Genomic DNA, 26,658 nt, shown 5'->3' on the forward strand with positions numbered 1-26,658 from the left:
GCAGTATCAAGCCAAGCAGTATCCGTAAACCGTATGGCCGGCACTACTAGTTCTCTAGCGTGGACCAGGTTTCTCTGGAGACAGTGGAGGGGGACAAGGAGAATGGTTGCACAAAGGTGAGGGGGCTAGGGGGGGGGGGGGGGGTTGGCGACACGACGGTAGGACTGCGTGAAAGCCGCCGGCCGGGAAAGGGCGAGGACGGAGGAGCAGCGGCTCAGGGACGAATTTGTAGGGTTGCAGCATGTTTTCGGGGTGCGTGTTCCGCCACTGATCAGAGATGGCATGAATCGAGGCTGAGCATTGTCTTGTTGTGTGTGTGTGTGTGTGTGAGAGAGAGAGAGATACGGGTACTGTACGCGCATGATCGTGGTCGGTAACGCTCCGGGGTATTGCAGAGACTGCCGAGCTTGGCCTGCTTGAGTCGAGCGAGGGTTGACTGACCCTGGGCGGCCAAGAGAAGCAAGGTCGCCTTGGACATCGAGGAGCAGAAGGCTAGCTAGACTTGTTAAAGGGGTTCGACCGAAAGTCGAGGGGCTTCGGGAGGAGCTATGATGGGGATCCCAATTCCTGCTTGGGGCTTTCCCGAAGGAGACGAGCAGGGACGAGAGGGCTTCGCTGGGCCACTTCGTCCTTGGCTCCCGACTCTCGAATCAAGGCTGAAGGGCAGATGGCCAAATCCGTTGAGAGCCGGGCCGGAGTGAGTCGAGTGTTGCGGGTGTTTGGATTGAGGTTCATGATGAACCATAATGATGCTGGAGCCGGTGAGGAGTCAACCAGGAGAGAGAACCCGGGACAATTGTCTGTACAGTCGATCATTGAATCAAGGGAAGCTGAGATAGCGACTGGCCCCTAGGGCTCTAGACAGTTGGCTGAAGGGCATCCAATGACAGACACTGCACCCGGTGGCATGGACGCGGTCACGGAAGAAGATTAGGAGGGAAGGGGTGGTTGGCGTAAAGGATCGCCAAAGGCGTGCAGACTGCAGACGGCAGACGCTGGGCTGGGTCAGAACAAGCTCCAAAAACCGTGGGAAACGGTGCGGTACTGGCACACCCACCCAATGCTCTGGGTCTGACGGCTGAGTCAAAACGCCCCGAGAAAAAGGAGGGGGGGCGCTGACCTTGGGAGATTGGATGACGGGCCCAGGAAGGAGCGGGCGACCGACGGGCTGGTGACCTGAACTGTGAACATCATCACCCTGCCTTTTTCGGTAGACCCTCGGACTTTCGTTTATAGTTGTGGATCTTTTGCTAGCCCCGTACCTAGCTGCTCACCTTGACCTTCACCATACCTTACATGGTACGGATACTCTTTTTCTCTTCTCCTTTCGATGTGCTCGAAAGTTGCGTGATGAAAAATAGCAAGACCTCAGTTCTTGCCCCATCCCAAACGGAAGGGAGATAGATGGGGCTGATTGTACCTAGGTACGTACGTACGTACCTAGGTAGTTGAGGTATAATCCCTGCACTAATCCCAATCAGGCAGGCCAGGCCAGCGAGAGGCCAGCGAGGGGCCGAGGGCGGCATCCGATCCAGCGCAAACGAGTCGCTCTGGCCGCGACTCTTTCTTTCAACTTTGGTACCACAAAGGGGGGCGGCCTCGTCGAATCTCGAGACACACACGCATTCTATCTGTGCCTACCTACGGATACATTGAGTGAATGACCAGTGTCGCACGCTTTTCCCCAGGAATGCGGAGACTCAACCCATCGCGTGGGCGAATTTGCCCCCTTGATTCTTTCTGCTGGGCCGTGACCACCGATTTACTTACGGTGTATTGTGAATTGGGCAGTCGGTTGGCTGATTCATTGTCGAAACTGAACAAAATCCGAGGGACCCTTCCGATTCTCGGCCATCAAAAATGGATGCAAGCACAACCCCTTGGCGTATTCCGTTCATCCCACTGTGTCGTACCCAAGGTCTCATCCCGGGAAAGGTTCGACGCAACGTCGGCGGCACCTTATCATCACAGCATCGTGTGATAAGGGCGAGACCAAGCAGCCAGCCGGGCGCTTGGACGCATCGACTCCGAGATCGAGCTGCCTTAGCTTGACCACTATCCATGTCACGATGCTGCCCGGTTGCCTTCGAGAATCGCTAGAACAACCTGTTGTCTCGCAGCCTTTGCCTCAGACACCCGCCGCCCATGACTGCAGAGTCTCAGACGCGCTCCCATATGCATATGCGACTGCACGCTGCGTCTCGTTCCGCGCCCGCATCCTACTGCTAAAGCAGCATCAAGGTTTCTTATTCGATTGCAGCCCAAGACAGTACTTTCTCTGCCATGTGGCTACGGACGCCTCCTAACGCCACCTCTCTCTCTTTCTCTCTCTCGCCCCTCTTCCAAGAGTTCAAGTTCAGTCTCCAGGAGGAGTCCGGGTAAGGGAATGCACGCCATTGTTGTTGATACGAGGCGGGCAGTCGTTGCACAAAGCGCTGCCAGCAAACAAGCCCAGGGCTCAATTAAAACATCCCTTCGGTGGGTACAACTGTATGTACGTATTCGCGACGGTTACAACCTGCAAAACACACAGAGACTGTCGCACTGATCCGTTCCCATTCAAGCACTCGGGCTTCACAGGCATCGAGTCATCTCCGTCTTAACCCTTCACGAACGAACCATCAACCCTGGGTTCGTGAATCCTCGGAAGGGATCCGAGATTGCCCTGTTTATTCGGAGTTACAGATCTGCTCTGTGGTAACACCCCCATAGTTTGTCCAAACCCTTCAGAACTACATGAGCACCCGGGGACTGAGAAACACTGCCCAGTGGGCACAGCCAAAGCGTGTCAATCCAAGTTCCCGGAACGTCAATTGAGGCTTCGGGCGCCTCTATTCCCTCCCATCAATGCGCCCAACCTCTACACATCAGACGACTCGACACCGTCCTGTTCAGAACTAGCCATCGCGCCCGCTTCAGCAGGGAGGGAACAAATCCCCGTGGCACTAAGACTACAACTAGTAGTGTACAATGGTAGCACAGAAACCAGTCCCATGCGATTATTTAGTAGAACACAATGCAGAGATGCAGTGACTACAAGCGCTTCTGTTCATCATCTCCGGCCTCTGTGAGTGAGGATCAAGGTAGGCCCAGCAAGATCATATCCGCTTGATAGTGGATTTGTGGTCGATGCTCGCCCCGCCTAGCAGGCCCAGACCTTGCACTACAGGTATAAACGGATGGATCACTGCGGATATCGAAGATTCATAGCTGAGGAGGTAGCTTGTCCGCTTAGCTCTCCCTCTCCATCCCCACATCTCGAGCACAGGGAACCCTTGACATCAGCCGTCTGGGACCCTGAGGAAGCAACTTTGGTGTGTATCTGCGACCGTCTGTCTCTCTTGCACGTCATCGACGTTCAGACCCCGACAAACACCGACCACCGAAACCCTGGTCTGTCAGAATCTCACGCTAGAATTCGCCAACGGGACGTCTGGCGACCTGCAGAGGAACAATACCAAGGGCCAATCAACCCTGGATATCAAGGTCAATCATCAACAAGCCGTGAGGTTCTGTGGTCAAGTGTCTAAACGCTTCCTCAGCGCCCAAAACCACACGTCAACCTCATCTATGTCAGACCACCGGGGCAACTGGCGACTTGCAAAGATTGATTACCAGGCTTATACAACTAACTCGAGCACGTCGGCCGCACCATGTCCGCCCACAACCGGTCCCTCGTGTCAACGATCACAACGATTGAAAGATCGTTGTAGTCAACAACGAGGAGTCGACGTCAAGGTTTCGTCTCGAATCCACAGGCGTCCGCATCTCTCGATCGTGAAGCGATCTTGCTGCTGATGCTTGCCCTCACGCGCAACAGCGTTCCCCTTTCCGATGGGGACCGAGTTGGCACTGGCCAGAACGCGTCTATGCAACATCATTCCAGTCTCAGAACGACGCCTTGGGCTGTTTCACCGTGAGCGCTTCTTTCATGAAGATCTGATCTGCACAATCATACCATGTTACTTGCTCACCATCGCATTGATGCTTGTTGCCAGACTGGCTGCAATGGCGCTTGACTGTCTCAAAAGACCATATCGAGTCGCGTCTACATTCATCGTCACTCTCGGGCGTAACACCAACTCTACAATGGAACCCTTAGCTGGAACAGTAGTCAACACAAAGTTCTGACTTCAGGCTAGAGGATATGGGCTACTGCTGGTCTGGTCTATTAGATTCTCAACTATCGCACTCTGTGTCGAATCCCCAGTCGGGTGTTGAGCAGTGGCTCAGGGTATTGACCATCTACGGACCAACTCGGTTATTTGGAATCGTAGCGCGATCGAGTGGTTTTGGGTACGGATTTGAAAGTTGAGTCGCCTGTGCTCCAGGGGTATTGACTTCCAAGCGGCCTTTGTCATAACCCGCCGGATCATATGGACGCCGGCCTGCTCTCGCACGTAACTCAAAATCGATGAACTGGTGCGCCACTCTGTAGATGTCTTTCGATAGCGGCTGTGCCTGGCCTAGACATCGTGTGAGACAAGTCCAGCGACTACCCATTGGGAACTGCCGAGGCACTCCGACTTGGCTGCTCAACTGCCGGGCACGATACTGTTTCTGGAATTCAAGGCCAGCATTCCGTCGTCTGGAGCAGAGAGCGTCTCTTTTTAGGTGTAGTTGGGTTGCCGAATGAGCCGTAAATCCCATCTTTGCGTGGGTTTCTCGTGAGTCTTTCTCAGCCGAGAATTGCCCTGCCATTCAAAGATGAGCACGCGGTGGAGAGCAGCGGTGAGCGGTGTGACTGGCCTACCTATATGGGTAGGCAGAGCAGTGACGACAGGTCTTGGGTACGTCATGAGGCAAGGTTGCGGAAACCGACATGATCGACATCTTATCCAACGCCAAAGCTGCGTTGCGTAGTGATATTCCGTTGTTCTGCGGAAGGAAAGGAAAGGCGTGATGTTGCCTGGCAGCCCCGGTGGGAGAGTCAAGGGGTCAACGGCGTACGCGAGTTACGCCTACCATCAACGTCACGCAGCGAGAAGTTCTGCTGCCGGTAAAGCCTGACCGCCCGAGGTTCCAGCGTACGGTAGAGACAGTTCCCGGATGCGTCGTTGTTGATATCGTCCGTTTGTTGGCTCGTCACTCTTCCACCCTCGATCGCCGCTTTAACTGCTGCCACGGGCCCCCATCCCGGCAGATGAAGACCACCAACCCATCAAGAAGGAATTCCAAAACTACTCGAAAACCCTCCGCCCCCGCCCCAAATCGCGGCTCTGCTTCCGTGTGCGGCCGATACCATCTGGGCGACTAGAGCAGCCGTCGTGCTCCGGCGCACCACGATCGACCGGACCTTTCCGTTAGTACGGGGAGTCGCAACACTACGCCAGAGACATCATGTACTTTCTTCGGCGTTGTAGCTATGCGAATCCCCAATCAGGGGCTTTCCGACAATATCGTGGGGGTTTATTGCTTAGTTACGGGGGTTTACGTACGCCCTGCACTCGAGGATCAAGTGAAAGTAGACGGTGTTGCGAGTTACCTCCTAACGCACAGGCATACAATACACAGAATCTAGTCCTTTCGATACCAGTGACGAGGCTGTAAAGAATCCCATTGCGGGGTTTCAACGCGGGGTTCCGGGGCCTTCCTCCTTTTTGCAGTACTACCTACAGTGATGCTCCCTTGCTTTGGTCCTAAAAGTTGCGGCTCTTCCACATTCCCCAGAGTGAAAAAAAGGGACATGTGCGAGTCCATCTGGAAGAGGCACCCTGGCTTCAGACGCCCAGTCTTAACTGTCTGCTCTGTACATAGGCTCCATGCTCCGGGCTACCCGGTCAGAGACTTTCCGCGTCACTTAGCTGCTGCATTTCCTCGTCAGCCAGGCGGTTCTTAGCTGGGCAGTATAAGATTTGGGCTTATGTGTCCATTCCCACGGGAGGATCGTTGGCGGGCACTCGCTAGGGAAGATACGGAGAGGTTACGCAGGGAGACGGGGTTTGATGATCGTAATACTACCCAGGGACCAGGGGGCAATCTGCAGAGTTCGGCTGTAGTCCGAATTGATACGGGTTGGGATCCGACTCGCAAAGGAACCTAGCATTCAATACTTCATGTGTGTGTTGAGGTTCATAGACTCATTCTAATCCAAAAAGATTTACGGGGAAGCTTGCGTGCTGATATATATGTTTGAGGGGGAAAGAACAGGGAAACTGAGTCACGAGATTTGCTTGTAGCTAGAACAAGTCGCGCCTCGCCGACTCTAAGGACCGCTGTACGACAATGGTGATGCGGGTATCCGTGTATTCCGCGTGATTTTGAGAGAGAACCGGGGAAAGGTCGAGGAGTGGTTCCAGCGCAGGAGATTGTAGACGCCCGGTGTCCGGCGTGAGATGGAAGACGGCGCCTCACAGCCGTCGGAGTGGGTATTCCAGCCCGGATGAAATACCCATGAATCGATCCGTTTGGGGAACTCCTTCGCATTCAAACATCGCCCAAGCGGCTAGACCGGGAGGGAAACAAAACGTCGCATGTACCCAAAACCCGTGACACGCAGGGAAACGTCCGGTCCGAGCATTCAAGGGTCGGACGAACCGGCTCCCCCGCCCCACCTCCGTCCTCGGACGTCGCCGGGCGTCTTATCTTATCAGAGCCGCAACCTCCGACCCCGCCCCTTCCCGAGTCCCTCGTCGACAGACAACGTCTCACCCACATACTCACATCTACAACCTGCTCACACTCATCCCCCATCACGCCCACTCATATATCCAGCCCGGTAAACGCCCCGGCCTGGTCTCACCCCTGTTTGCAAATCGTAGGCCAAAGGTAGAAAGAAAGAGGCCACGAACAGTAGAGAAAAAGAAAAGAAAAAAAAGAAGCCATGGACAGCCCTCCACCTCCCGAGCTCAAGATCAACCCACCCCTACTCAACTCCGCCAACCCATGGTGCACAACCTTCCACGACCTCGAGCGCCTGCACGCCTCCCCTCACACCGGCGCCCTCACGACCCGCACCTCCCTGGTCGGCGGCGCCGGCTTCCCGCACGACGACGCCTCCCACCAGTACGCCTTCTTCGACCCCAGCACCGCCCGGCCCTCCCCGGCGCCCAATGCCTCGACGCACAAGGCCCCGCCGGACATCGGCGCCGAGAACGTCGCGTCCCTCAACAACCTCGGCTACTCCCCGCTCCCGCTCGAGACCTACCTCGACTTCGTCCGCCGGCTGCCGGACCGCAAGATTCCGGGCGGCCGCCACCGCCATCGCAAACTCATCATCATCTCCGTCACCGGCTCCCCGGCCGAGGTCGCCGAGTGCTACCGCCTCATCGCCCGCTTCTCCCGGACCACGCCGCACCCGCTCGCGATGGAGGTGAACCTCTCGTGTCCCAACATCACCGACGCCGCGCCCCCGGCCTCGGACCGCGCCCAGCTGCTGGCCTACCTCGACGCGCTGCCGCGTCACCCCGAGATCCCCGTCGGCCTCAAGACGCCGCCCTACACCCACCCCGCGCACTACTCGGAGCTCATCGCCGCGCTGCGCCAGGACGCCACCGTCGTGTCGCCCAAGTCGATTCTCAAGGTGCCCAGCAGGATCAGCTTCATCACCGCCGTCAACACGCTCGGCTCGTGCCTGCTGCTCGAGAGCGCCGGCAACGGAGAATGGGACCCGCGGCTGCCGGGGTCCGGGTTGGGCGGCATGGCCGGCACGCCTCTGCACCCGTTGGCGCTGGGGAACGTCAAGACCATCGCGGACCTGGTCTCGCGGGAGCCCGAATTGTTGCACATCAAGGTCATTGGGGTCGGCGGCGTCTCGGACGCGGACGGATTCAGGCGGATGAAGAGCGTTGGCGCGTATGCCGTAGGTGTGGGCACGGCTTTGGGAAGGGAGGGAGTCGAGGTGTTCGAGAAAATTGCATCTGGACTAGAGGTAGTAGAGGGCAGCAAGTAAGGGGGGGAAGTAATACTCCTTTTCAGGGCTGAAATTCGCATACACACACAGATACCATGCACACGACTTCAGTGTTGGATCATAAACTTTTTTTCTATTCATTGAACATCATTATCATTGGGTATATAGCAATTAATTATAAAGGCTTAGCAGATGCCTTGTGTGCCCTGCAAATATTCAAAAGGTTCGCTCGCTCATACTGTCTGCGTCCGATGGGTGTCGTCGCTGCCCTCAGACGCCTTACTGGAGGCATTCTTCTCTTCGGAATGCTCCACTGCCGGCGGCGTGACGCTTTCGCCGTTGGTCCTGCCGAGGTTGGAGATCTTGCTGAAGATGCTGCCACGCTTGCTCTTGGCCGCGATCGTGGACATTGTCCTCCGCCGCCTTCTCACTTCCCGGTTCATGTCTATCTCGTCTTGGCCCGCAACACGCTCCTCTGGAGAGATGTACGAGTGCGCAGGGTCCGTCATGGTCTTGGCATCATGCACAAACGACAGCCAGATGGGATAGAAGGCCGTGAGGGCGAAAAGGGCCACAATGACAACGAACGAGAGCTGCACCGTGGCGCCGTTGTTGATGATGGCATACACGACATAGGGGAAGAAGGCTGCGCCGGAGCCACCCATGGTGATGAAGGCAGCCGCACGCTTAGTACGTCGGCCTTGGCCGCGGAGACCGATTGCGAAGATGAGGGGCCAGACGGGGCCTTCTGCGAAATAGAAGAGGATCACAGCGACCATCAGCATGTTGGGGTCCGCCGGTTTCCAGACGACGGTGAGGAGGGCGAACAGAATAGACAGTCCAACGCTGATGGCCAGCCACGTTCTTGGCTTCGGCATGCGCGGCTTGCGGACTGACATATATGTCAGAAAGGCGACCATGAATCGCGAAATGGTGAATACGCTGTGGGCGACTAGATGATAGTCGGTGACGCCTATCGTGAGGCCGGGTGGCTTGTCGCTGTTCTCTCCTGGGTTCGTGTCGGCATTTGTTGCACCCGCGCCCGAGTCCTCCTGGTTGGGAAGGACGGCGATGATGAGGGATCGGAAGAAGATGTTGTTGCTTTCCTGGCAAGCAACATATGTCCATTGCGCAAGGACGGCCAGAATCAAACTCCACGTGCGGAGTTGCAGACCGCCGATGCTGCGCTTCTGGGGGTTGACGGGGAGTCGATCTGCCGATTCCTGCAGTTCATTGTCGTTCAATTCCGGGAGGGGCATATAGTAGAAGAAGAGGCCGAGTGCCACGCAAAGCAGCGTGATGGCCAGATATGTCCATTGCACGTTAAGTAGCGTCGTCGAGTCGGACCCGCCCTGGTTGGTGATTTTGGTGAAAAAGACACGTTGGGCCATGAGGCCGCTCAGAACGGCCCCAATGCCCTGGACGCCTTGAGCGAGAAGCAATCGCGTCTCTCCGTACTCCGGCGGGCCGCACAAGATGAGGAACGCATTGGCTCCCGTCTCCAGCACAGACAGGCCGAAGCCGACGACGAAGTTGCTGAGCAGGAAACCACCCCAGGACTTGGTGACGGCGGATGGCCAAAATATGATGGTTCCAACACCATAGAAACAGAGTCCGACGATGAAGGTGACTTTGAAGCCCCCCACGCTCTCGGCGTCTTGTTTGTTGTTCTTGCGGTTTCTTCGATGGTGCTCGTCTCGCCTCAGGATCCATTCCCCTACCAGTAAGGGGCCAAAAAAATAACCACCTCCAAAATAGGCGGTGGTGAGACCCAGAGTCTGCGCAACCGTCATGTTGGACACATTGGAAATGACGTTGTTCAGGGTATTTAGGAGGCCGTACGAGATACCCCACATGAGGAAGAGGATGGTGACAACGAGGCAGTAACGAAACGATTCGTGAGCGTCGCACTTGACCATGCTTTTCGGCCGCTTCATGTTGACGAAACCGAAATAAATGGTGTTTTCCCTGCTCGTCGCCATTGAGGTTCTTGTATGGACGCCTCGAAGTCTGCTCGCTCCAGTTGCCTCGAACTCGGCCAAGGTCATGTCCGGCGTTGTGAGGAATTCCAGCGCCGACATGCCATTGTCGTCCACGTTGATAGCTCCGTTGAAGTCACGGCTGGCGCGGATCGTCGTCGGGGGCTCCTGGATGTTGACCGAGCCACGATGGTTGGGATTGGTGGGTGGCACAAGACCGTCGCTACCGTTTCGGTTTCTGGGGCTTTCGGGGGCATCCTTTTCGGTGTTGGTGCTTGACCGCGTGCCATCAGGATCAATGATCATGGCGGGAAGAATCTTGATGATGAGGGGTTTGAGTGTCGGGATACAGGCGCACGCCATTCCTACATTCACCTCCACAGCCGACCACATAAAGGACAAGGACGAGTTCCAAGCAAAGTCGGGCGTTCCGCCAAAGTGGGAGCCGGGATCCGTGGAGACGCCGGTAGGCACGGACGTCACGGCCTGCTGAAGATAGTAGATTCGGACCACGTCCACGATGGTGACGAAGATACCGAGAGTAAAGGTGAGTACGAGGATGATTTTTTGCCTCGGCGGCAATCTCATTCCCGTGAGAACCGGGATCGGCAGGGCCAGAATGGCCAGGTCGGTAACGATGTTGATTGGGGCGGAGCAGATAAACTCGGTGAGAAGCGGAATACATTGCGCGTTGCTGGGCCATATTTCCCACGCCGCCTGGACCGGCCGGCATTGGAAAATGTTGATGAGTGTGAGGACAGTGCCGGCGAGGTTGACGATGCCCAGGGTGACCCAAGAGGCAAATCTAAGCACTTTCTTGGTGTTCTTGGAAAGGCGCAAGTAGAAGATCAACACGCTGGTTTTCGTCGCCATGAGGGCAGGATTCTGCGGCAATGTAAGCAAAAGTGGCGGGGGTCGCACGCGAGGCCGGGACCTCGGCGCAGCGAAGAAACTCACGTATAGAATCGAAAACACATATTCACACGCTCGCAACGAACCCTGATGCCCTCGTGATATATCTTCATCATAGCGTCCAAGGCCCTTGCGGGTGCCAAAACAGATGGTAAAAGACAGTCCAAAAGCAATCAGCCAAGCCAAAAACATGGTCTTATCGTCCCAACTGACGTTTCTGACAATGAAGCGTCTGCAAAATAGACGGGCGGCGACCATGACAGTGGCCAAGACGAAGGTCGCGATCGTCACGGCGAAGACTGCCGGACCGCGATCCGGGACACTGTCATCTGTGACATTGGCAGATGACATGCTCGGCGACAAGGAGGCGAGGCGACCAAAGGGGGAGGACGGAGGGGCGTTCACCACCACGGGGGTTTGGCGAGAAGTGCAAGGTGGTTAACTGGAGACTGACGACAACCATGCCATGACTTGAGGCTCTGACACATGGACGCAGTCGGGGGTGTTGGTGTTGGGCGCGCAATTTCGCTTGATGTCGAGATACTCGGGTACGGCTACGTTCGGCGGTGACGGTGACGGCGACGGTGCGGTGCGGTGCGGTGCGAGGCGGTAGATGGTGGTGGGACGATGGCCGAGCACGCAATGAGGGTCGCGGAGAATCGCTGAGGCTTTGATCTGGCAGGAATCGGGGTCGTGGTGCTGGAGAATAGACGTAGCGAAATTCGAGGTAGCGTGAATCGGGCTGTGGTGGACGCGGGTCAAGCTAATGAACCGGGCGGAATGCAGGCAGCCGGGGTGGGAAAAGTTGGAAGCTTGAGCGTCGTCGGAGCAGTCATCTAATCCTTCTAGCTGCAAGCTTGCGCGAATAACTTAATGGCCGGCAGTTCAATCGGTGTGGGTGTCCCGACAAAGCCGCGGCGCGTAATTGGTAGAGGACGGACGGCGCACCGTCATACAAGGCGGCGGCGTCTGGCGAGCTTGAGCGGCAACCTGGGGTTGGCTGAACCTTGGCCGCAAGCGAGGGGGGAGGAGCGAGACAATGGCGGAAGGAGAGGGGAGGGGGAGGGGGAGGGGGGATAGGGGAGGACAGAGGAAGAGAGAAAGAGAGGGAATAAGAATAGAATTGTTGAAAATATGAGATGGGTCACGGATAGTTTGAACAAAGAGAGGCGGCTCGGTAAGCCAACAACAGGTTTAGTTATGCTGGGCCTCGGGAGGGGGCTTGATGCTTGTCTTTTGGCCGGTTGGATGGACTAGGTTGTGTTTGTGTGGGCGGAGTCGGAGCCGTTGAAAGTACCTAGAGATACCTGTGACCTGGCATATTGTTTTGTACAGAGCGACTTATGTACATACAGTACATGGTGCAAGGTGCTTACATACTCTCTGCAGGTATCGCCCAGTGAGGCGTTGGTGCGTGGATTCCCACTTTGTACATCGTACAGTCTTCCGTCCAAAGCAGAGCAAAGCAGAGCAAAGCAAAGCAAAGCAGACCGACCTGACATGGTGTCCTGGTGTCCTGTCCCAGCCCCACCGTCCTGTGGGTGGCGGTCGTTGCAGAGTTTTCCGATCCAGGACAAAGGCTATGGGGATTCTCTGGTTTGCGCCGCGCAGATGCTATGTCCTATGGAGCGCCTTGAGATCAACGGAGCGTCTCAGTGGGCGATGATGCGAATCGGTGGGGATCCTGGCCCCGGCTCGAGACAGGGCGGTCGTGGCGGGCTCAGCTCGTGGGCGTGGCAGAGCGAGATTAGCCGTGGGCCCCTCCGCAGGCGGCAGCAGTGCTGCACACGCATGGCAGGCCCCCTCAAGACAGCCGACTCCAAAGACTCCCAGCATCGCTGTGGGAATCCACTGCGGCGGTGACTGGGCGACTGGGTGACTAACTGCCTGTTGCGCGATTGACCAGACATGACAGCCCTGCCAGCGGCGACTGTGAAATAAATAATACTACCCCCTGTGCATGTCGGTTGTCCGATTCCAAAAGTGTTGTCAGTCTCCCGTCCGTTCACTCTCTTGGGCGAATCTGTCTAAGTCTACCTACCTTGGCACTAACCTTGCCTAGGTATCTAGGTATTTACTGTGAGAGGGCAGAAACAGACAAGGACGCGGAAAGAGATTCCTTGACAGCGGAATGGCGCAGGCAGCGAAAGGTACGTACCTCGCCCCTCCGACGCGGGAACTCGAGCAGAACGGACTTGTTATTGCGGCGGGACAGGAGCGCAGTGCTCCGTACCTAAGTATGTGTACCCTGCATTCGTAGCGGGTTTAGCATTACTGCGGACTGGCGCAATTATGGGCGGTGGGCGATGACATAGAAACGTCGATCCTCGGCGCGCTGGAAGCCAATCAGCCACCCGTTGAAGGCGGGACTACCCCGGATTCTGGGCCTTTTCGGGCCAAACTCGATAAGACGCCTGCGGCCTGCCACGGACGCCTGGCATGATCCATATCTGGGTTGGCTGGGGGGGGGGGGGGGGGGGGGGAGGGGGCCTAGGCGCACTCACACGAGCACCCACGTTCCAATGTCTCCAGGGCAAGACTATGAGACCGGGCTTTCGTTCCATGGGCACGTCCGCGACTCACGGGGGATCACGACCGGAAGGGGAACGAGAGCACTGGGCGGTAAGCGTCTTGGGGACAAGACAGAGAAAGGGGGAGGGGGAGCGCGCATTCGGTGATAGTGTACTCTGAATAGAGTACCGAGTACTGTACTCACCACTCGGTGGTGCGGATTGTGCCAGTAGGTACCTTGAGGAACCCGCAGTCTGGTGGGCCGCCTGCCCCTCTCCTCGCAACTCCTCCTTTTCCCCTCAGCAGCTTCTTCTGGCTGGCTGCTCCGTGTTGTAATGTACGATGTAGGTAACAAGACAGAACAAGTACAGAGTAACTGTGGAAGAAGAAGAAAAAACATCCCGCTTCTTGCCTTTTAGGGGGTGCGTGTCCGAAGTATTGTCGTCCAGCCAGTGACTCCAGTCCCAACCACAGACCACAGTCCCCCAGAGCAGAAACCGGCTCGCTGGGAACAGCAATCCAAACTTAGTCGGCATCTTTGCCACCAAAAGCCCCTCTCCGTTCAGGGCCCCTCTTTGTTTTAAAGTTGATTTCGCGTGTCCCTACAGGGTATTCTCTTCATTTTAGGCGTTCCCCCCTTCTGACTCTTGAGGTATCGCGATTCCCTTGGTACGGTGATGCGCCGGCTGTGTGTGCCCCAGGATTTGATCCGGCGAAATGTAGGTGAGAGAAGTCGGAGCGTCGCCGCGTTCCCACCGCCGTCGGATGGTGAGATGATAAAGTGGAGAGACGTCACTTCGCTTCCATCTTGAACTGGGGGACGAAAGAAAGAGAGGGGGGAAAGGAAGGAAGTCAAATAATAATACAAAGCTCTTCGCCGAATCCATGGCCGAGCCCCGATGCCAAGACGTCGCTGTCAGTTGCTCAATGCACTCATTGGCGAAAATTCTTGGCCCGTGTCGATGGCGGTACCTATGGCGCGACCGAAGTACGGAGGACAATGCCAACGGATCGTCTAATCACCTCACCTACCTACGTGCCAATTCACTGGTCACTGGTCAACCCAACGAATACGTCCGGACCCCTTTGCCGATCGATTTGAAGAGGTGGGAGGAACCGCTCGTGCTAGCGCCAGCCAGTAAAGAACCGTCGCTTGAATGGGAAGGGGACTGTCGTCGCAGTCCGTGGCCCTACACTAGAAACTTGCAGAGAGGGAACAGGTGGCATGGCATCTCGTGCGACGTGCGTTGGTTGGTGTGGTGGTAGGTGCGTGCGCCAGTGCGCCTGCTGTGCCTGCCATGCTTGGGATGGAAGGCAGGAAGGGAGGGTTGACAACATGCGCCTGCCACTGACGATGGTTCGGAGATGGAAATGCCATGTTCATACGGATACAAAGCAGTGCTTTTTGCAAGGTCCTTGCCTCCCTAGGTAGGTTCCTTGGTATTCATTCCCAGGTATGTACGGATGCGTGATTTCACTTCAGACTCGCTTTCGGGTATCTCAACCATCAACCAACCCGTCAAGTTACCAATGGTCCGTCACTCTACACGTCGGCCAAGGCCATCGAATGCGACCCACAGACTTTCCGCCAAATCCGTCCCTTGGATAGATGGCTGTCTTTGACCTGCCTGCGCCATTCAACGTCGTCACACAAAGTTTAATGCACCGCCGCCACTCATCTACATCGTACAACAGTCAGCAGGTACGTACAACACCAACACAATCCCATTGTCTCAGACGCCATTGCCGATGTCCCCACATCCCTTGTTCCGGGTCTGCGATTCACCCCGGAACCGTGATCCTCCGCGGCCGTTCCGGTGTGTGGGCGGTTTTTGGCTTTGTGACAAGCCCACAGCGGCGGCGTCTGTGTCAAAATAAAGAACAGACAGCTGCCCAAAGATATTGCGAACAAATAGTCCGCGGTACCATCTGATCGGTTGACGCCTCCCAGGTCGCACTGGAGTCCTACTTTGGGCCGCCATGCGGCCTAGACACCGGCTGACTCAGCAATCTCATGCGCTTGACTTCAGGTCTTCCAGTGTGCCAGAAACTCTCTTCGGCTCCGGTTCGATCATCATCAAGTCATGCGCGAAGACGGTCAAAACCTACGACGCGGCCAACAGTCGTGGCAATCAGCCTTCGGCTCGAGCCAAGAGATGGTCCTCTTCCGAAACCAAACCTCATCAATTTAGTGCCTCTTACCATGACGAAACAACGTCATCCGAACCGTCGGAAAGGAACCTTCTTTTCCATCATCCGTCCCGCCGTTTCCATGTCCCGTCGTAGCCAATTCGCAATCCACTTCAGTCAGCCGGATACTACGCCAACCCCACGCCAGCAGCCTTCAGCGTACACATTACGCGGAAACAGGAGTATGGTGTACGAATGAAGGCCATCGACGACAACTTTACGGTAAAACTGCGACCGCTGCAGACCATCAGCACCATACATCAGATCGCCATGGATCCAATCCACCGACCAGTTCCCACCCACTGCAACTCTGGGGGTTTCAAGATGATGGGTTGGCTGAAAATTCTGATCTCCCTAGTTGAGGGACTTGATCGATGTTGTGATTGTTACGAATCCTCTCGGTCGTTTGGACGCGTGCACGGTACCGCCGTCGAGCCCTGCAACCTGCTGGGCCTGGATTGACCGTTTGACGTCCTCTGCCAAGCATTTCCACTGCTCTGCGAGTCAGTCACCGCGAAAGCGCCCAGCCTCGTACGACTCTAACCCTCCCTTGCAAAGACTTCCGATGCCAAGCAATTAGTAACTGTCCTTTGACAAAACGCAATCGAAGCACTCAATAGCCCCGGCAGGCATCCTACCCTGTCTGTCTGCCCTCTTGCTGCGCGAACTCACGGTCAATGTCCGCTCCGCTGCCGCTGATCGGATCAGAACAAGGCACGGAAACTGGTCAACACGGCCGACATCCCCGTGACCGGCGCTTCTCAAGGTTTCCAAACAGCAAACATGCCCATGCATCGTAGCCTGCGCGCACATTCCTATCGTAGTTGCACCGTGCAACATTGGAACCATTTTTAACAAGCTGTAAGCAACTCATCCCCTTCTCACAGGGGTGTCTTATCCAAAGTTGGCTCTCTTTTCTTGGTGCTAGAGTACCGACGATGATGAGCGAGAGTTGTTTCCGGACGCCAGAACCTATTTTGTCAAACCGGGTCATCACATTGTGATGGGCACTTCCCGTCCCCACAGCATCAACATAAACTGACCAACCGCCGGGATTGAAGAGCTCACATTTGCGTTTGTGATGGCCCCTGTTGACAAGGTAGGCTTGCTTCTATGAGAATCGGGAGTTGACTCGTTGTCAGATAAGGTGGACATGATGATAAACTTCATGTCTTTTTTAACCTTTCAGCCGCATGCTACCTTATCTCGGCCCGTCTGACTCGTCAGGGTGGCCCGGCTCACCTAGCTGGACAATGTTTCGAGAACCAGCCCTTCAATAGTGACAGTTACAAGTGGTGAATGGCTCGAGTATCTGGCGGGCTCGGGTCTGTGACAGTAGACTTGAGGAATTGCTGCTGTGCTCAAGTAACCCCCGTCATGTCCTTCCACCGATAAGTCATATCGGTCTGGTTGCGATGGGGTTCTCCATGCCGACAACGAGATCCGGTACAAGTATCAGTTGATAGGGAGCCATCGGACTAGGTGACCTGTGGCATCATGTCGCTTTAACAACCGAACTATTCTCCAATCAATATGTCATTCCGTATGGCTTGTTGATTGGTTAATGACGAAGTATCAGCTCGCGGCAGCAGCCACCGGGGCTAACTCTCGTTTTGTATACCCATGCTACCTTGTCGTCTGTGGCTGGTAATTTGGGTTTGTTTGCCGCCGAGCCAGGTTTCAGGTCATTATATTTACCTTTTACCCAATCCCTTCAAAGGCAACCCAAGAGTTGGGACTTTGTCGGCGTTCAAATGGATGCCGCAAGCCGTCGACTTATTCATGGTGTTGACTGCGGCAGCCTCCTCATCTGCTCGATCTGCAAACTCATGCTGCTTTGTTTTAGCATTGCTGCGGTTTTGCTTAAATGCACTGTTTCGTTCGGGCTTGACGGGCTTGATTCTTTGGTAACATTATCGTGGATAATCAGTGGCAGTCCCCAACGCTACAAAAGAGGCCTAAAGGACTCAAGTGCTTCCCCTCCCCACAACCCAGAGTGACATCCTTTCAAGTCAAAAGGAAGCCTCATAGGTACTCCATCGTTGTCCAGACATTCTCCAAGAGTATACCTGGCCTTGTGTGGTCTCGGCGCCATCGGGTAGCATGCGACGTGGTCTTGGTGCTGCCAATATGAACAGACACCCGGGCTTGTCTGTGACATGGAGAAAGCTGGAGAGCCAAAGAGATTTGCGGAGGGGACGCGTTGTGTGCGAGTGAAACTCGACTCCGGTGGCACTCGTCCATCTGACGCCTCTGGTGCGCATTGCAGCTGGGTACCTCGTCTGCGGAAGCGACTCCTGGCCCAGAATGACCACAACTTGGCTCTGTCGAACCTGAGCCATGCTTCCTTTGGACCAGCGCAATAACTCATACTAAAGCCAAAAATCACTGGCTAGAATGCTTCCCAGTAGCCAAAGTACATTAAGATGTGCCTTGGACCGGCCGCTTCCCCCGCTTCTACTCGCATTGGTTCTCGCAGCATTCTGTCAGCTATGTCCGTCAAGACCAATCATGACGACAAAGGAGAGCCTTATTTGGCGCTGAATCGAGACGAGACGCTCAGTGACTTCGAAATCGTAGTTGTCGAACTGATTCTCTCTGGGGTATTTCAAGGCTCTCGTTGACGCTGTGGGCTGGTTTTCCGGTTGAGGAAGCCATCTCCCGGCGAGGGTTTGTTAGGCTAGGTAGACGGCCTCTCTGCAGAAAAGCTGCTTCAGCCTTCATGAACACATCATGGGCAGTGCGTTCTGATGACCAAATGGCGCCAGTCTGGCCACGGGCAAGGCCTTTCAATGACATGTCAGGAGCTACAAGTAATATCTCACTGTCTGCGACAACAAAGCCCGTGCAATAGAGCACGCCCGTGTCCAAGCAGGAGACCTCCAAGCCAAGCTATTCCATCGAGCCATGTCAGTCCAGACCATTATCACCCTCATCTTGAAGCTAGCAAAGGAAACGGCTCGGATTGTTGGCGACGCTGACACATGTGCCATGACATGACACAACCCCCAAGCGAAAGGCAACCAACCCTGCCATGACCTGCGAGTCCACTCGGTAGAATAGATTTCGTGACAACTTTTATCCTGATTCCGCGGCCATACCCCTCGGTTCTGTCAGACCGCGGGTTCCACGGCATTTGCGTGCCAGTCCTCGCACAACGCCAGGTATGCAGACAGCACAACGACAATGGGAAAGCAAACGGGGCCGATGACGGTGTCGGTTTCACGCTGAAGGAGAAGGCAACGAGCTTCCATTAGCTGTGCAGTGCAGCCTCTGCATAGCCATAGAAGTAAACGAAGTGACTGCCCAGATAGAAATGTCTCGACACCTACCTTGGAGACAGCTTGTCAAAGCCAGCCTTGGTTAACCGCATTAGGGGACAGAAACACAATAGAACTTGGGAGCTGATCAGGAGGGAAGCCGGGTACGGCTTTAACATCGTGCTTCCATCTTCGCCATTCTGTCGGAGTCACACGCACCTTTTTGCTCGAAAGACCGTCCATTTGGAAGTCACCACCAAAAAACAAAACCCTTTCCGGAACAGGAGATAACGACATAGACGGAACGGGCGCGTAGTAGCAGTACCCGCCGCTCTAGAACAGTCTTCACTGCGCACGCAGATCGCACCACGTGATGTTATCCTCAGCATGCGATGGTGAGGAAGGAGGCAGCAGCTGGCTTTCTGCAACCCATCATTCTCGAAAGACAACATGGACATCCCGAGGGTTTTTACAGAACGACTAACAAAGTACTCAGACTGAAAAGAAAAAAAGTCACCAGGTTTGCAGTTCTTCGTCAACGGTTACCAACAGGCCAGCGATCTGCATATGATTCAGAACACCAACTTGCCCAAGCCACTCATCTCCCATCATTCGGCTTTCTTGATTCTTGAGCTGTTGACCCCATGGCCTTCCTCACCCACTCAACCGCCCAGAGCAACACGGCAGATTGGCGGGCATCGCGGGGGCTGTTTCGTGCCCCACCTGGTGCGGTATCTATCATGCCAGCACTGATGACCTTTTCCAGCAGTTTTCCAGCAACAGTTTTCCAGACTTGAAATAAAATAACATAACAAACCCTCAAGAGGCTGGCCGTCGTGCCCACTCGCCGTTAAGTATCAGGAAGCAGCAGTACACCACCTGGCGCCTTCTCCAGCCCTCTCAACCACCACTCCCAAACCCATATGGCCAGCCCTCCACAAAGCAACCCCCCCCCACACCCCCCCTCCTCCTCTCCATACCTCCCTTCTACAACGCATTTGAATCCCTTACACATGCGTGCCATTCCTTCGCCGAGTCCGAGGTACACTCAGCCCACGGAAAACCAACACACCCTCGCCCCATCGTCGTTGTCCTTTTCCACCCGTCCGTCACATCGGAAACCCCCCCCCGCGCGCTTCATCCATTTGATCCTCCTTCTGTAGGCCGATCACCATAATGTCACGTCTCCCAGCAGTCCGTTGTATAAACAGGCAACACCGTCACGGGGGCCTCTCCCACCTTGATCCTCCTTCCTTTCCCACGACTCGTCCTCCCCCGCCTTTTCGTTCTCCGGCCACGTATAAGTATGTACTTCTCCAAACCCCTGACCGCCATCCCCCTCCCCCCTCCTTCCCCCGGAACGCGGAATCCCACCTCGCGATTCGAGCACCTTGCCCGGGCCCCAACCCCGACCCGATGCCACCTTACCACCAGACCCTGACGCACCAACCCCCCCCCATAAGAAACCCGTCTTATATCCCACCCTCTTCGCCATTTGTTCGACCATTTTTGATTTTAAAGGGAGAGGAGATCGCAGAGCAAAGGCCCTGGGATGCGACGGCCCGAATTCCCGGGAGGGTCGAAAACCTCTCGGTTCCCCAACGACAAATCGTGAACCCCTTCCCACTGCAACAACTCCCCCTTTCTCCATGAATCCTCCATCAGGCGATCCAAACCACGGAGCCGCATGCGCCGTTCTGTACACACTCTTCCTCCTCCTCCTCCTCCTCGTCGAGAGAGGGGGGCTTCAAGTGAAAGATAAATAAAATCCTGCCCGTCTGAGCCGTCCCGACCCGTCCTGGAATACCGAGGGAGGGCCTCGATGCCTGACAACCCGGTGCGTGGATCCTGCCTAATACCGCCGGAAGCCGTGGATTACACAAAAGCGCCATTCCATTTCTCTCACCCCTCCCCCCCCCTCCTCCGCCAAAGGCCAAGAGTTTCCCCCCCTCGGTATCTGTCATCCCGCTCCGCCGAGGGTTCGCTTCCCCAGACGCCACAATCCCCCCGGGTCATCAACGTATGCAAATAACACCGCCTCCCTCCGATGAGACGTTCAACCCAACAGACCGTTCCTCGAACTTGAACACCATCAAAAAAGTCTTGGTCAGCAGGCTAGGAGGATAGTGTCAGACGTGCAGAATCTGTGGAACAGCGTTCCCTGTGAGCGCCGATCGGATCAGTCCGAGGCGACAGGTCCCTTCGTTCATACGCGATTTCTCGACCATTGGCATCACGCAGCGTAGAAAAACTCGTTAATGGGTAGTTTGCAAGGTAATCCTTTTGGTTTGATTTGTTCAGCGGCTTGTGACAGGCTCTGATAAGCGTGTACTCGAGTCTGGCAATCCTGGGAATAAGTCCGAACCCCCCCCCCCCCCCCCCCGCTCGGCGCGGGTCATATCAGGGCATGCAATATGCCCGTCGTCGCTCAGCGACCAAGAATGGTAAAACCCTCCTCGCTCTGCGAAACCGTAGTCTCGTGCCTCACCCACCCCTTACATACTTCCTTCATCTTACAACCCCCCCCCCCCCCCTCGCGCTAGAGAGAAAGCACCTATCCCGAATAAACTCCTGCACATGCTGGGGGTCGTTCCCTCCGTCAAAAGACCACCCCTCCGTCCGAAAGAGCCGTTCCCGTCCCGATGAACTTTTCCCCATCCGTATCTATATGTTGATCACTGTTCCCGGGGCGCTCTGATCCGGTGTCCAAAGAAAATCGCATCCAATCAAAGAGGTATCGTATCATGCTGGCAAGAAACCGGTCGCTGCCTCGGCTCAAGAGGCCGAGGTCGGAAAGAATCGTTTGAATCATCCAGAAACCTTCTACTGTGTCGCTCCGGTGCCTCCGAAAAAGAAGTCGAGCTCGCTGCCAGGGCCTCGTGCAAAGTGATGCTCGTTTTCCGCAAGCTGTTCCAGCAGACTGAGGAAGGGATCCTTCTCCTCGCCCGGACCAGTACCCGTACTGCCATTGTTGCTCCTGTTCCCAGGGCTGGGCGCGGCAACCCCCGCAATCTTATTACCTCCTTCGTCGCCATGCCAGGCCGCCGGGCTGCCGAAGGCGTTCGTGGGCAGGCCGCCAAACATGGGATCGTAGCTGCCACCTCCCTCGTTGTTCCCGCTCGGGCCAGGCGTAGCGAAACTGAATTGCGGCGAAAAGGGGGCTGTAGGAAGCGCCGACATGTTGCCTTGATGGTGGGGTTGATGTCCGAGTGAGAAGCCGGCCGCCGCCGCCGCCGCAACAGCCGCGTTGTTGGCTGCTGTCTCGTCGTAATGGCCGTGGGATACAGCCATTGAGGGGTGCTCCATCACCTCGGGATGTGGAGGTAAGGAGGTGGGCGTTCCAAGCAGTCCTGGGGATGGATGGGCAGCCATTGTAGGGGTCGGATGAGAAAATGAATGGCGAGTATGAGACGGCGTCGGTAAGCCATTGGGAGGCGCCATGCTAGTGGTACTGAGAGGCGAGAGAACTTTGGCGTCAGGACGTTTCCGGCCGGACGGAGCCGTGTTCTTGCGCTTCAGGTTGGGTCGCTCTGCTTCATGCATACTGTTTGCACGAGGGGCGTAGAGATCGTGGCCCGTGTACGTATCCGTAGTGAAGTCGACAACCACATCGGAAAGGCTCAGGTTCGCTGCGTCAAAGTTGAATGTCTGCCCGCCAGGTCCGCCAATGTTGGAGTACCGGTCAAAGAAATCCTCGAGATGGAACGCCGGAGAATAGCGCATAGGGTTGTTTGCAAGGCTCTTGACTAGCTCTGAATGCGCGTTGTAGATGCCCTGGAGCGTTTCTCTCTGGTGCTGGACGCTGGCCCAGGCATATCGTAGCTCGCTTAGTTGTTGCATCTCCCTGGATAGGAAGTCTGCTGACATGCTGAACACGGTCGAATCGCCGCTGCCATGCTTGTTGTAATGGGCGCCGTGAATATGAACCGTGCCGGCCGTGCATATGCAATACCCCACAAAGGCAGGCCATTCGATGGTGCCGGTCTGCTTCCCCAGTTCCACCAGTTCCGAGATCGCGTTCGCGTGCAGGAAGCACATGTTGGTTGCCTCGATTTGCCAAGACTGGTGCTGCCCGGTGCCTGCAAGCTCGGCAAGATCGATCGGGAGAAAGGGTCGGTAGATGAGGCAATGGATGAGGTGGTAGATGAGCTTGCTCAGCACCAGAATGGTCGAGTCAGGTTGACCGAACAGCGTGTCCAGACTTGAAAAGACGTCCTCGGTACCGGAAGCCCAGATGTCCAGGTCTTGGCGAATTTTGGACAAATTCGAGAGTGAGTGCCACGGGAAGTGAGAGTCGCCCTTCACACCGCCCGCTGCCAGGTAACGGTTCGTGATGCCTAGGATGCGGCTAATGTCGATGAGCATTCCCGTGCTCCCTTGAGACTTCTTGCCGCTGCCCTGGAGAAACTGCAGGTTGGAACCGGACTGAAAGAATTCTCCGTCAACCGGGGGCACGGAAGGATTTGGCGACCAGCACGGCAACCGGAGGAGGATAGTTTTGTCGCCAACGAGTGAGGGCCGTTTGGAACCACATGCGAGAAATCGGTCTAGCAAATAGCACGTCCAGAACAGTCTCCGCCTCATCTCCCGCTCGATGGGTGTGACGCGGGCGTTGTTATCCATCTCGCGGTGAGTCTCGAGAGCCATTGCCATGCCTACTGCATTTGCTTTTGTCTGTTAGCCAACTTTTCGACACCAAGACACATCCACTTACTCATCAGCATGTACGCCTTCTTGCCTTTGCCTGCTGCAGTGAAGGCAATGACGAGGAGAAGCAGGGCTTGCAGGGCATCGACCGAAGGCTCATCTGTGTCGATCTCGGCTCTGGCTCGAGAAGCATATTCTTCGCTCAGTTGAACGGCTGATTGGTATCCGCTGGGATGGGGTGTGTATCTGTCCAATGGGAGTTAGCAAGCACCCGTCAGTCATCAGGCCGTCTTTCCTACCTCGCTGCAACAGCGTATATGCCGTGGACCAAGTAGTTTGGAAGTTGGTTTAGCTGAAGCCGTTGCCGAACGGAAGACTCGTCCAAGATGTGGTATGGCTTAGAGTGAAATCGTGTGAAATAAGTGTCTAGCAGTGCGTCGGGCTGAACGCTGGGTGGCGAGGGTTCACTGGCGGTGAGGTCAGTTTATCGGCCGCGAGTCTCCTGCTAGCATCGTGGACCTACCTCGCTGGGGCAGGCGAATAGACAGCCGATTCATCGGCGTCTACTTTTGTGTCCAGCGCCAGGCGTTTGGGGTTGGGGTTCTGGTCGTCTTCTTGGGCGTCGTCTGATCGCGAGGCGTCCTCGTCCTTCACACCGGCCGTGGTTGGCGTGGTCGGGGTCTTGTCCCCTGCATTCTTCTCCTTCAATTTTGCTTCCAGACCATCTACTCTCTTTAAGAGTGCCTCCAGGACATCCGTCTTCGGTCCACGCTTCTTTGGAACGGCATCTGAAGACCGACAAAAGTAAATCCGTTAATCGCCGCCACTCTCCTTTGATTCCAGCGTCTCATCGGCATGGAATGAAATAAGGAGATCTACTCACCATATACGCAAGGGCATTGAAAAACCTGACAAGCCTCACAAGACGGGCGAAGACGGTTACATTTAATCTACAAGATGAGTTGAATTAGGCGTTGGTTCATGCATGGCGAGGAAATCTCCGTTGGACTCGGTGCCAAGAAAAGAACTGGTGCTGTCTCACCTTGCGCTTGCGGCATGACTTGCAGTTCATGGATTCCCGGGGCTCATTGCTTAGCCGGCGTGTCGGTAGGCGCTCGATACCGACCTGTGGACGGGACATGGCCACAGGGTGAACTCCTGGAGGGGATATCCCGTTCATTGATTCGTAGACTGACGCCGACATTCTCCAGAAACGCAGGATGTTGTGAGATGAGAAGAATGGAGCGTCGCGACGGAATTCGGCACGGCGGCGGCCAAGGCGATACGCAATGGAGTTGTTTTCGGCAAGCTGGGTGGCTAGCGTGGGCTCTTTGGCGGACAGATGCGTCGTTCACGACATGTCTAGACGGCTTCAGTATAGGCGAGCTCGTCGTGTGGCCAACGTAGACCAAGTGTGATGACTGAGAGAGATCGTGGGGAAGTGCAGAAGCACAGAAACCAGGAAAAGAGGCCGAGCTAGCGAGCCGGCATACCGGGGACCGGTGAAGTTATGAAGGACGGGAAGGCAAAGAGGTTGCCAGGCCTGGCCTAGTAGGTAAAATGATGACTGTCCCCCTCCCCGACAGCGCAGTCCGTCTAGGAGCAGGTAGACGTGTGGAGGTGGCTAGTGCAGGTGACCAGGGTGTGTTCGTCCCTCGTCGGCCTGCCCTGAGTTCGGATGCATCAAGCACAAGCAGCAGGGGGATCAGAAGTGATCGGTTACAAAACCAGGGGGCAGAGATTGACAAGGACCCGGAATCCAATCAAGGCGGAGGAGGAAGGGGAGATTGTACGACGGGAGCAGAAAAATGAAGAAGGGAAGGTCGCAGCAATGTACACTACAAGTAATTAAATAGATTTAGTTTGTCGAGAGAGGTCCGTAGACCTCTGCCAGTCGGGCCTGGATCGCCTCAAAACGGGATGAGAGAGGGTGGGATGCAAGTGAATCGGTGAGTTGTCGGGGGCGGGCAGCCGGGAGAGCGAGCAGAAGACGAGGCATCGTGCGTCTGCTAGAACAAGGTCTGCCTTGGTGAGGAGGAGCGGAGGAAAAGAGAGTGTGTGAGAGGGACACAGAGGCGGCGAGGCCTGAGGAGAATGAGGAGAAGGGGGGGAGGGGCCCCAAAGAGACAAGGGCCAAGGAACGCGTGAGTGAGAGTGTCTTGGGACTCCGGGAGGGACTCGGGGGAAGAGGTGGGTACAATGTTGGGGAAAGATGGAGCAGGTTGCTGGTTCGGTAGCGTGGAGGCCGGGGTATGGGGGGTAAGTCGAGAGGCTTGTATTTTTCTGTTCAAGGTCTCGATGCGACTGGTGCGCTGGGCTGGTGCTGGTACTGGTGCTGTTGCTGGTGCCAACGCTGGCGGGCCGGGATAATGGGTGGTGGATGGATGGTGGGTGGATGCCAGATGGTAAATGATGGGGATGGCGCCGAGCAGCCCTTGTCCCCTTTTCTTTTCTCTGCTACCTATCCTTGTGCCCCAGAGGATCCGCTCGACTCACTCATTCTCCGAGTAGTAGTAGGCAGTAGGCAGTCTAGGGTACGGAGTATGTCGCCCGGTACAAGGTCCCAGAACTGTAGCTGAGAAATGTCCGGAAATGTCCTCCACGTGATGGTCATCCACTAGGTAGTGACCGAGGTTCTGCCCATCGAAGCAGCCCGCTAAGACGACGGAAACGTATGTCGTTGGTCCATCCTAACGACCCCAATTCGACGAGGCCCGGCCGACCTAGCCCGATGTCGACTCACGCACAGCACCGAAGTTGGCTGCCGTTGCGCTGCGAGTGGCAATGAAACGAGAAGAGGGTGGCCCAACATGCTGAGCAATCAATGTCGAAGTACGGATAGTCCAAGGAGAGCGAGTCGCGGCAAAGCCAAAGGCAGGGCCAGGGCCAGACAGGGACAGGGCAGATGTAGCCCGTCGCTACCCTCAACCTTCAACCTTCTTTTTTGTAGCGTATGTAAGTAAAACAAGCTCTGTTATGCCGTAGGACAGCGGCAGTTCCAGCAGGGAAGAAGAAGAAACCGGTCAGGGTGAGACCACTGGTAGCCGACAAGGTGCGTCAGCATTGAGCTGTCAGACCCCAGGCGTTGCTGTTCTTGTTGTTGCGAGGTGACGAGTCTGACGACGGACCTACCTCTTCGAGACGGGCAGTTGCAGACCTCGCGTGGCTACAAAGCGCCATGTACCTGCTTTGTGGCGTCGGCGTCCGTTTCTCCTCGTCTCACACGACCCGAGATACATATGAGAGAGCATGAACGTGGACCAGGCAACCAGGGTCGGGTTGAAGGGATGTGTGGAGTCTCCAAGAG

General features: G+C 55.9%; 6 protein-coding genes across 6 annotated transcripts; 1 reads left to right on the forward strand and 5 right to left on the reverse strand.

Moving 5' to 3' along the window:
* Positions 1–46: 46 nt before the first annotated feature.
* On the reverse strand, positions 47–952 carry CDEST_13761 (uncharacterized protein; the record flags this gene model as incomplete). Its single annotated transcript, XM_062929917.1, has 3 exons — positions 594–952; positions 166–546; positions 47–125 (listed from the first exon to the last, which is right to left on the reverse strand). Exons 1-3 carry the CDS (start codon positions 743–745, stop codon positions 47–49), a joined length of 612 nt encoding a protein of 203 aa, XP_062785968.1. The 5' UTR covers positions 746–952.
* Positions 953–6,671: 5,719 nt separating this feature from the next.
* CDEST_13762 (Putative dihydroorotate dehydrogenase domain, aldolase-type TIM barrel) lies at positions 6,672–7,892 on the forward strand. The gene has a single exon (XM_062929918.1). It carries the CDS (start codon positions 6,824–6,826, stop codon positions 7,889–7,891), a length of 1,068 nt encoding a protein of 355 aa, XP_062785969.1. The 5' UTR covers positions 6,672–6,823; the 3' UTR covers position 7,892.
* A 1-nt stretch (position 7,893) lies between these two features.
* On the reverse strand, positions 7,894–11,120 carry CDEST_13763 (Putative major facilitator superfamily, MFS transporter superfamily). Its single transcript, XM_062929919.1, has 2 exons — positions 10,789–11,120; positions 7,894–10,716 (listed from the first exon to the last, which is right to left on the reverse strand). The coding sequence occupies exons 1-2, from the start codon at positions 11,092–11,094 to the stop codon at positions 8,086–8,088; spliced, it is 2,937 nt and encodes a 978-aa protein (XP_062785970.1). The 5' UTR covers positions 11,095–11,120; the 3' UTR covers positions 7,894–8,085.
* Position 11,121: 1 nt separating this feature from the next.
* Positions 11,122–11,875, reverse strand: CDEST_13764 (uncharacterized protein). Its single transcript, XM_062929920.1, has 2 exons — positions 11,685–11,875; positions 11,122–11,612 (listed from the first exon to the last, which is right to left on the reverse strand). The coding sequence occupies exons 1-2, from the start codon at positions 11,695–11,697 to the stop codon at positions 11,182–11,184; spliced, it is 444 nt and encodes a 147-aa protein (XP_062785971.1). The 5' UTR covers positions 11,698–11,875; the 3' UTR covers positions 11,122–11,181.
* Positions 11,876–13,877: 2,002 nt separating this feature from the next.
* Positions 13,878–14,141, reverse strand: CDEST_13765 (uncharacterized protein; the record flags this gene model as incomplete). Its single annotated transcript, XM_062929921.1, has 1 exon — positions 13,878–14,141. One exon carries the CDS (start codon positions 14,139–14,141, stop codon positions 13,878–13,880), a length of 264 nt encoding a protein of 87 aa, XP_062785972.1.
* A 7,097-nt stretch (positions 14,142–21,238) lies between these two features.
* On the reverse strand, positions 21,239–25,127 carry CDEST_13766 (uncharacterized protein). The gene is made up of 6 exons (XM_062929922.1): positions 24,394–25,127; positions 24,235–24,301; positions 23,875–24,139; positions 23,651–23,818; positions 23,419–23,597; positions 21,239–23,371 (listed from the first exon to the last, which is right to left on the reverse strand). Exons 1-6 carry the CDS (start codon positions 24,553–24,555, stop codon positions 21,528–21,530), a joined length of 2,685 nt encoding a protein of 894 aa, XP_062785973.1. The 5' UTR covers positions 24,556–25,127; the 3' UTR covers positions 21,239–21,527.
* Positions 25,128–26,658: the final 1,531 nt, after the last annotated feature.

Source organism: Colletotrichum destructivum, chromosome 9 (assembly GCF_034447905.1).
Source record: "Colletotrichum destructivum chromosome 9, complete sequence".
Classification (NCBI taxonomy): Eukaryota; Fungi; Ascomycota; class Sordariomycetes; order Glomerellales; family Glomerellaceae; genus Colletotrichum; species Colletotrichum destructivum.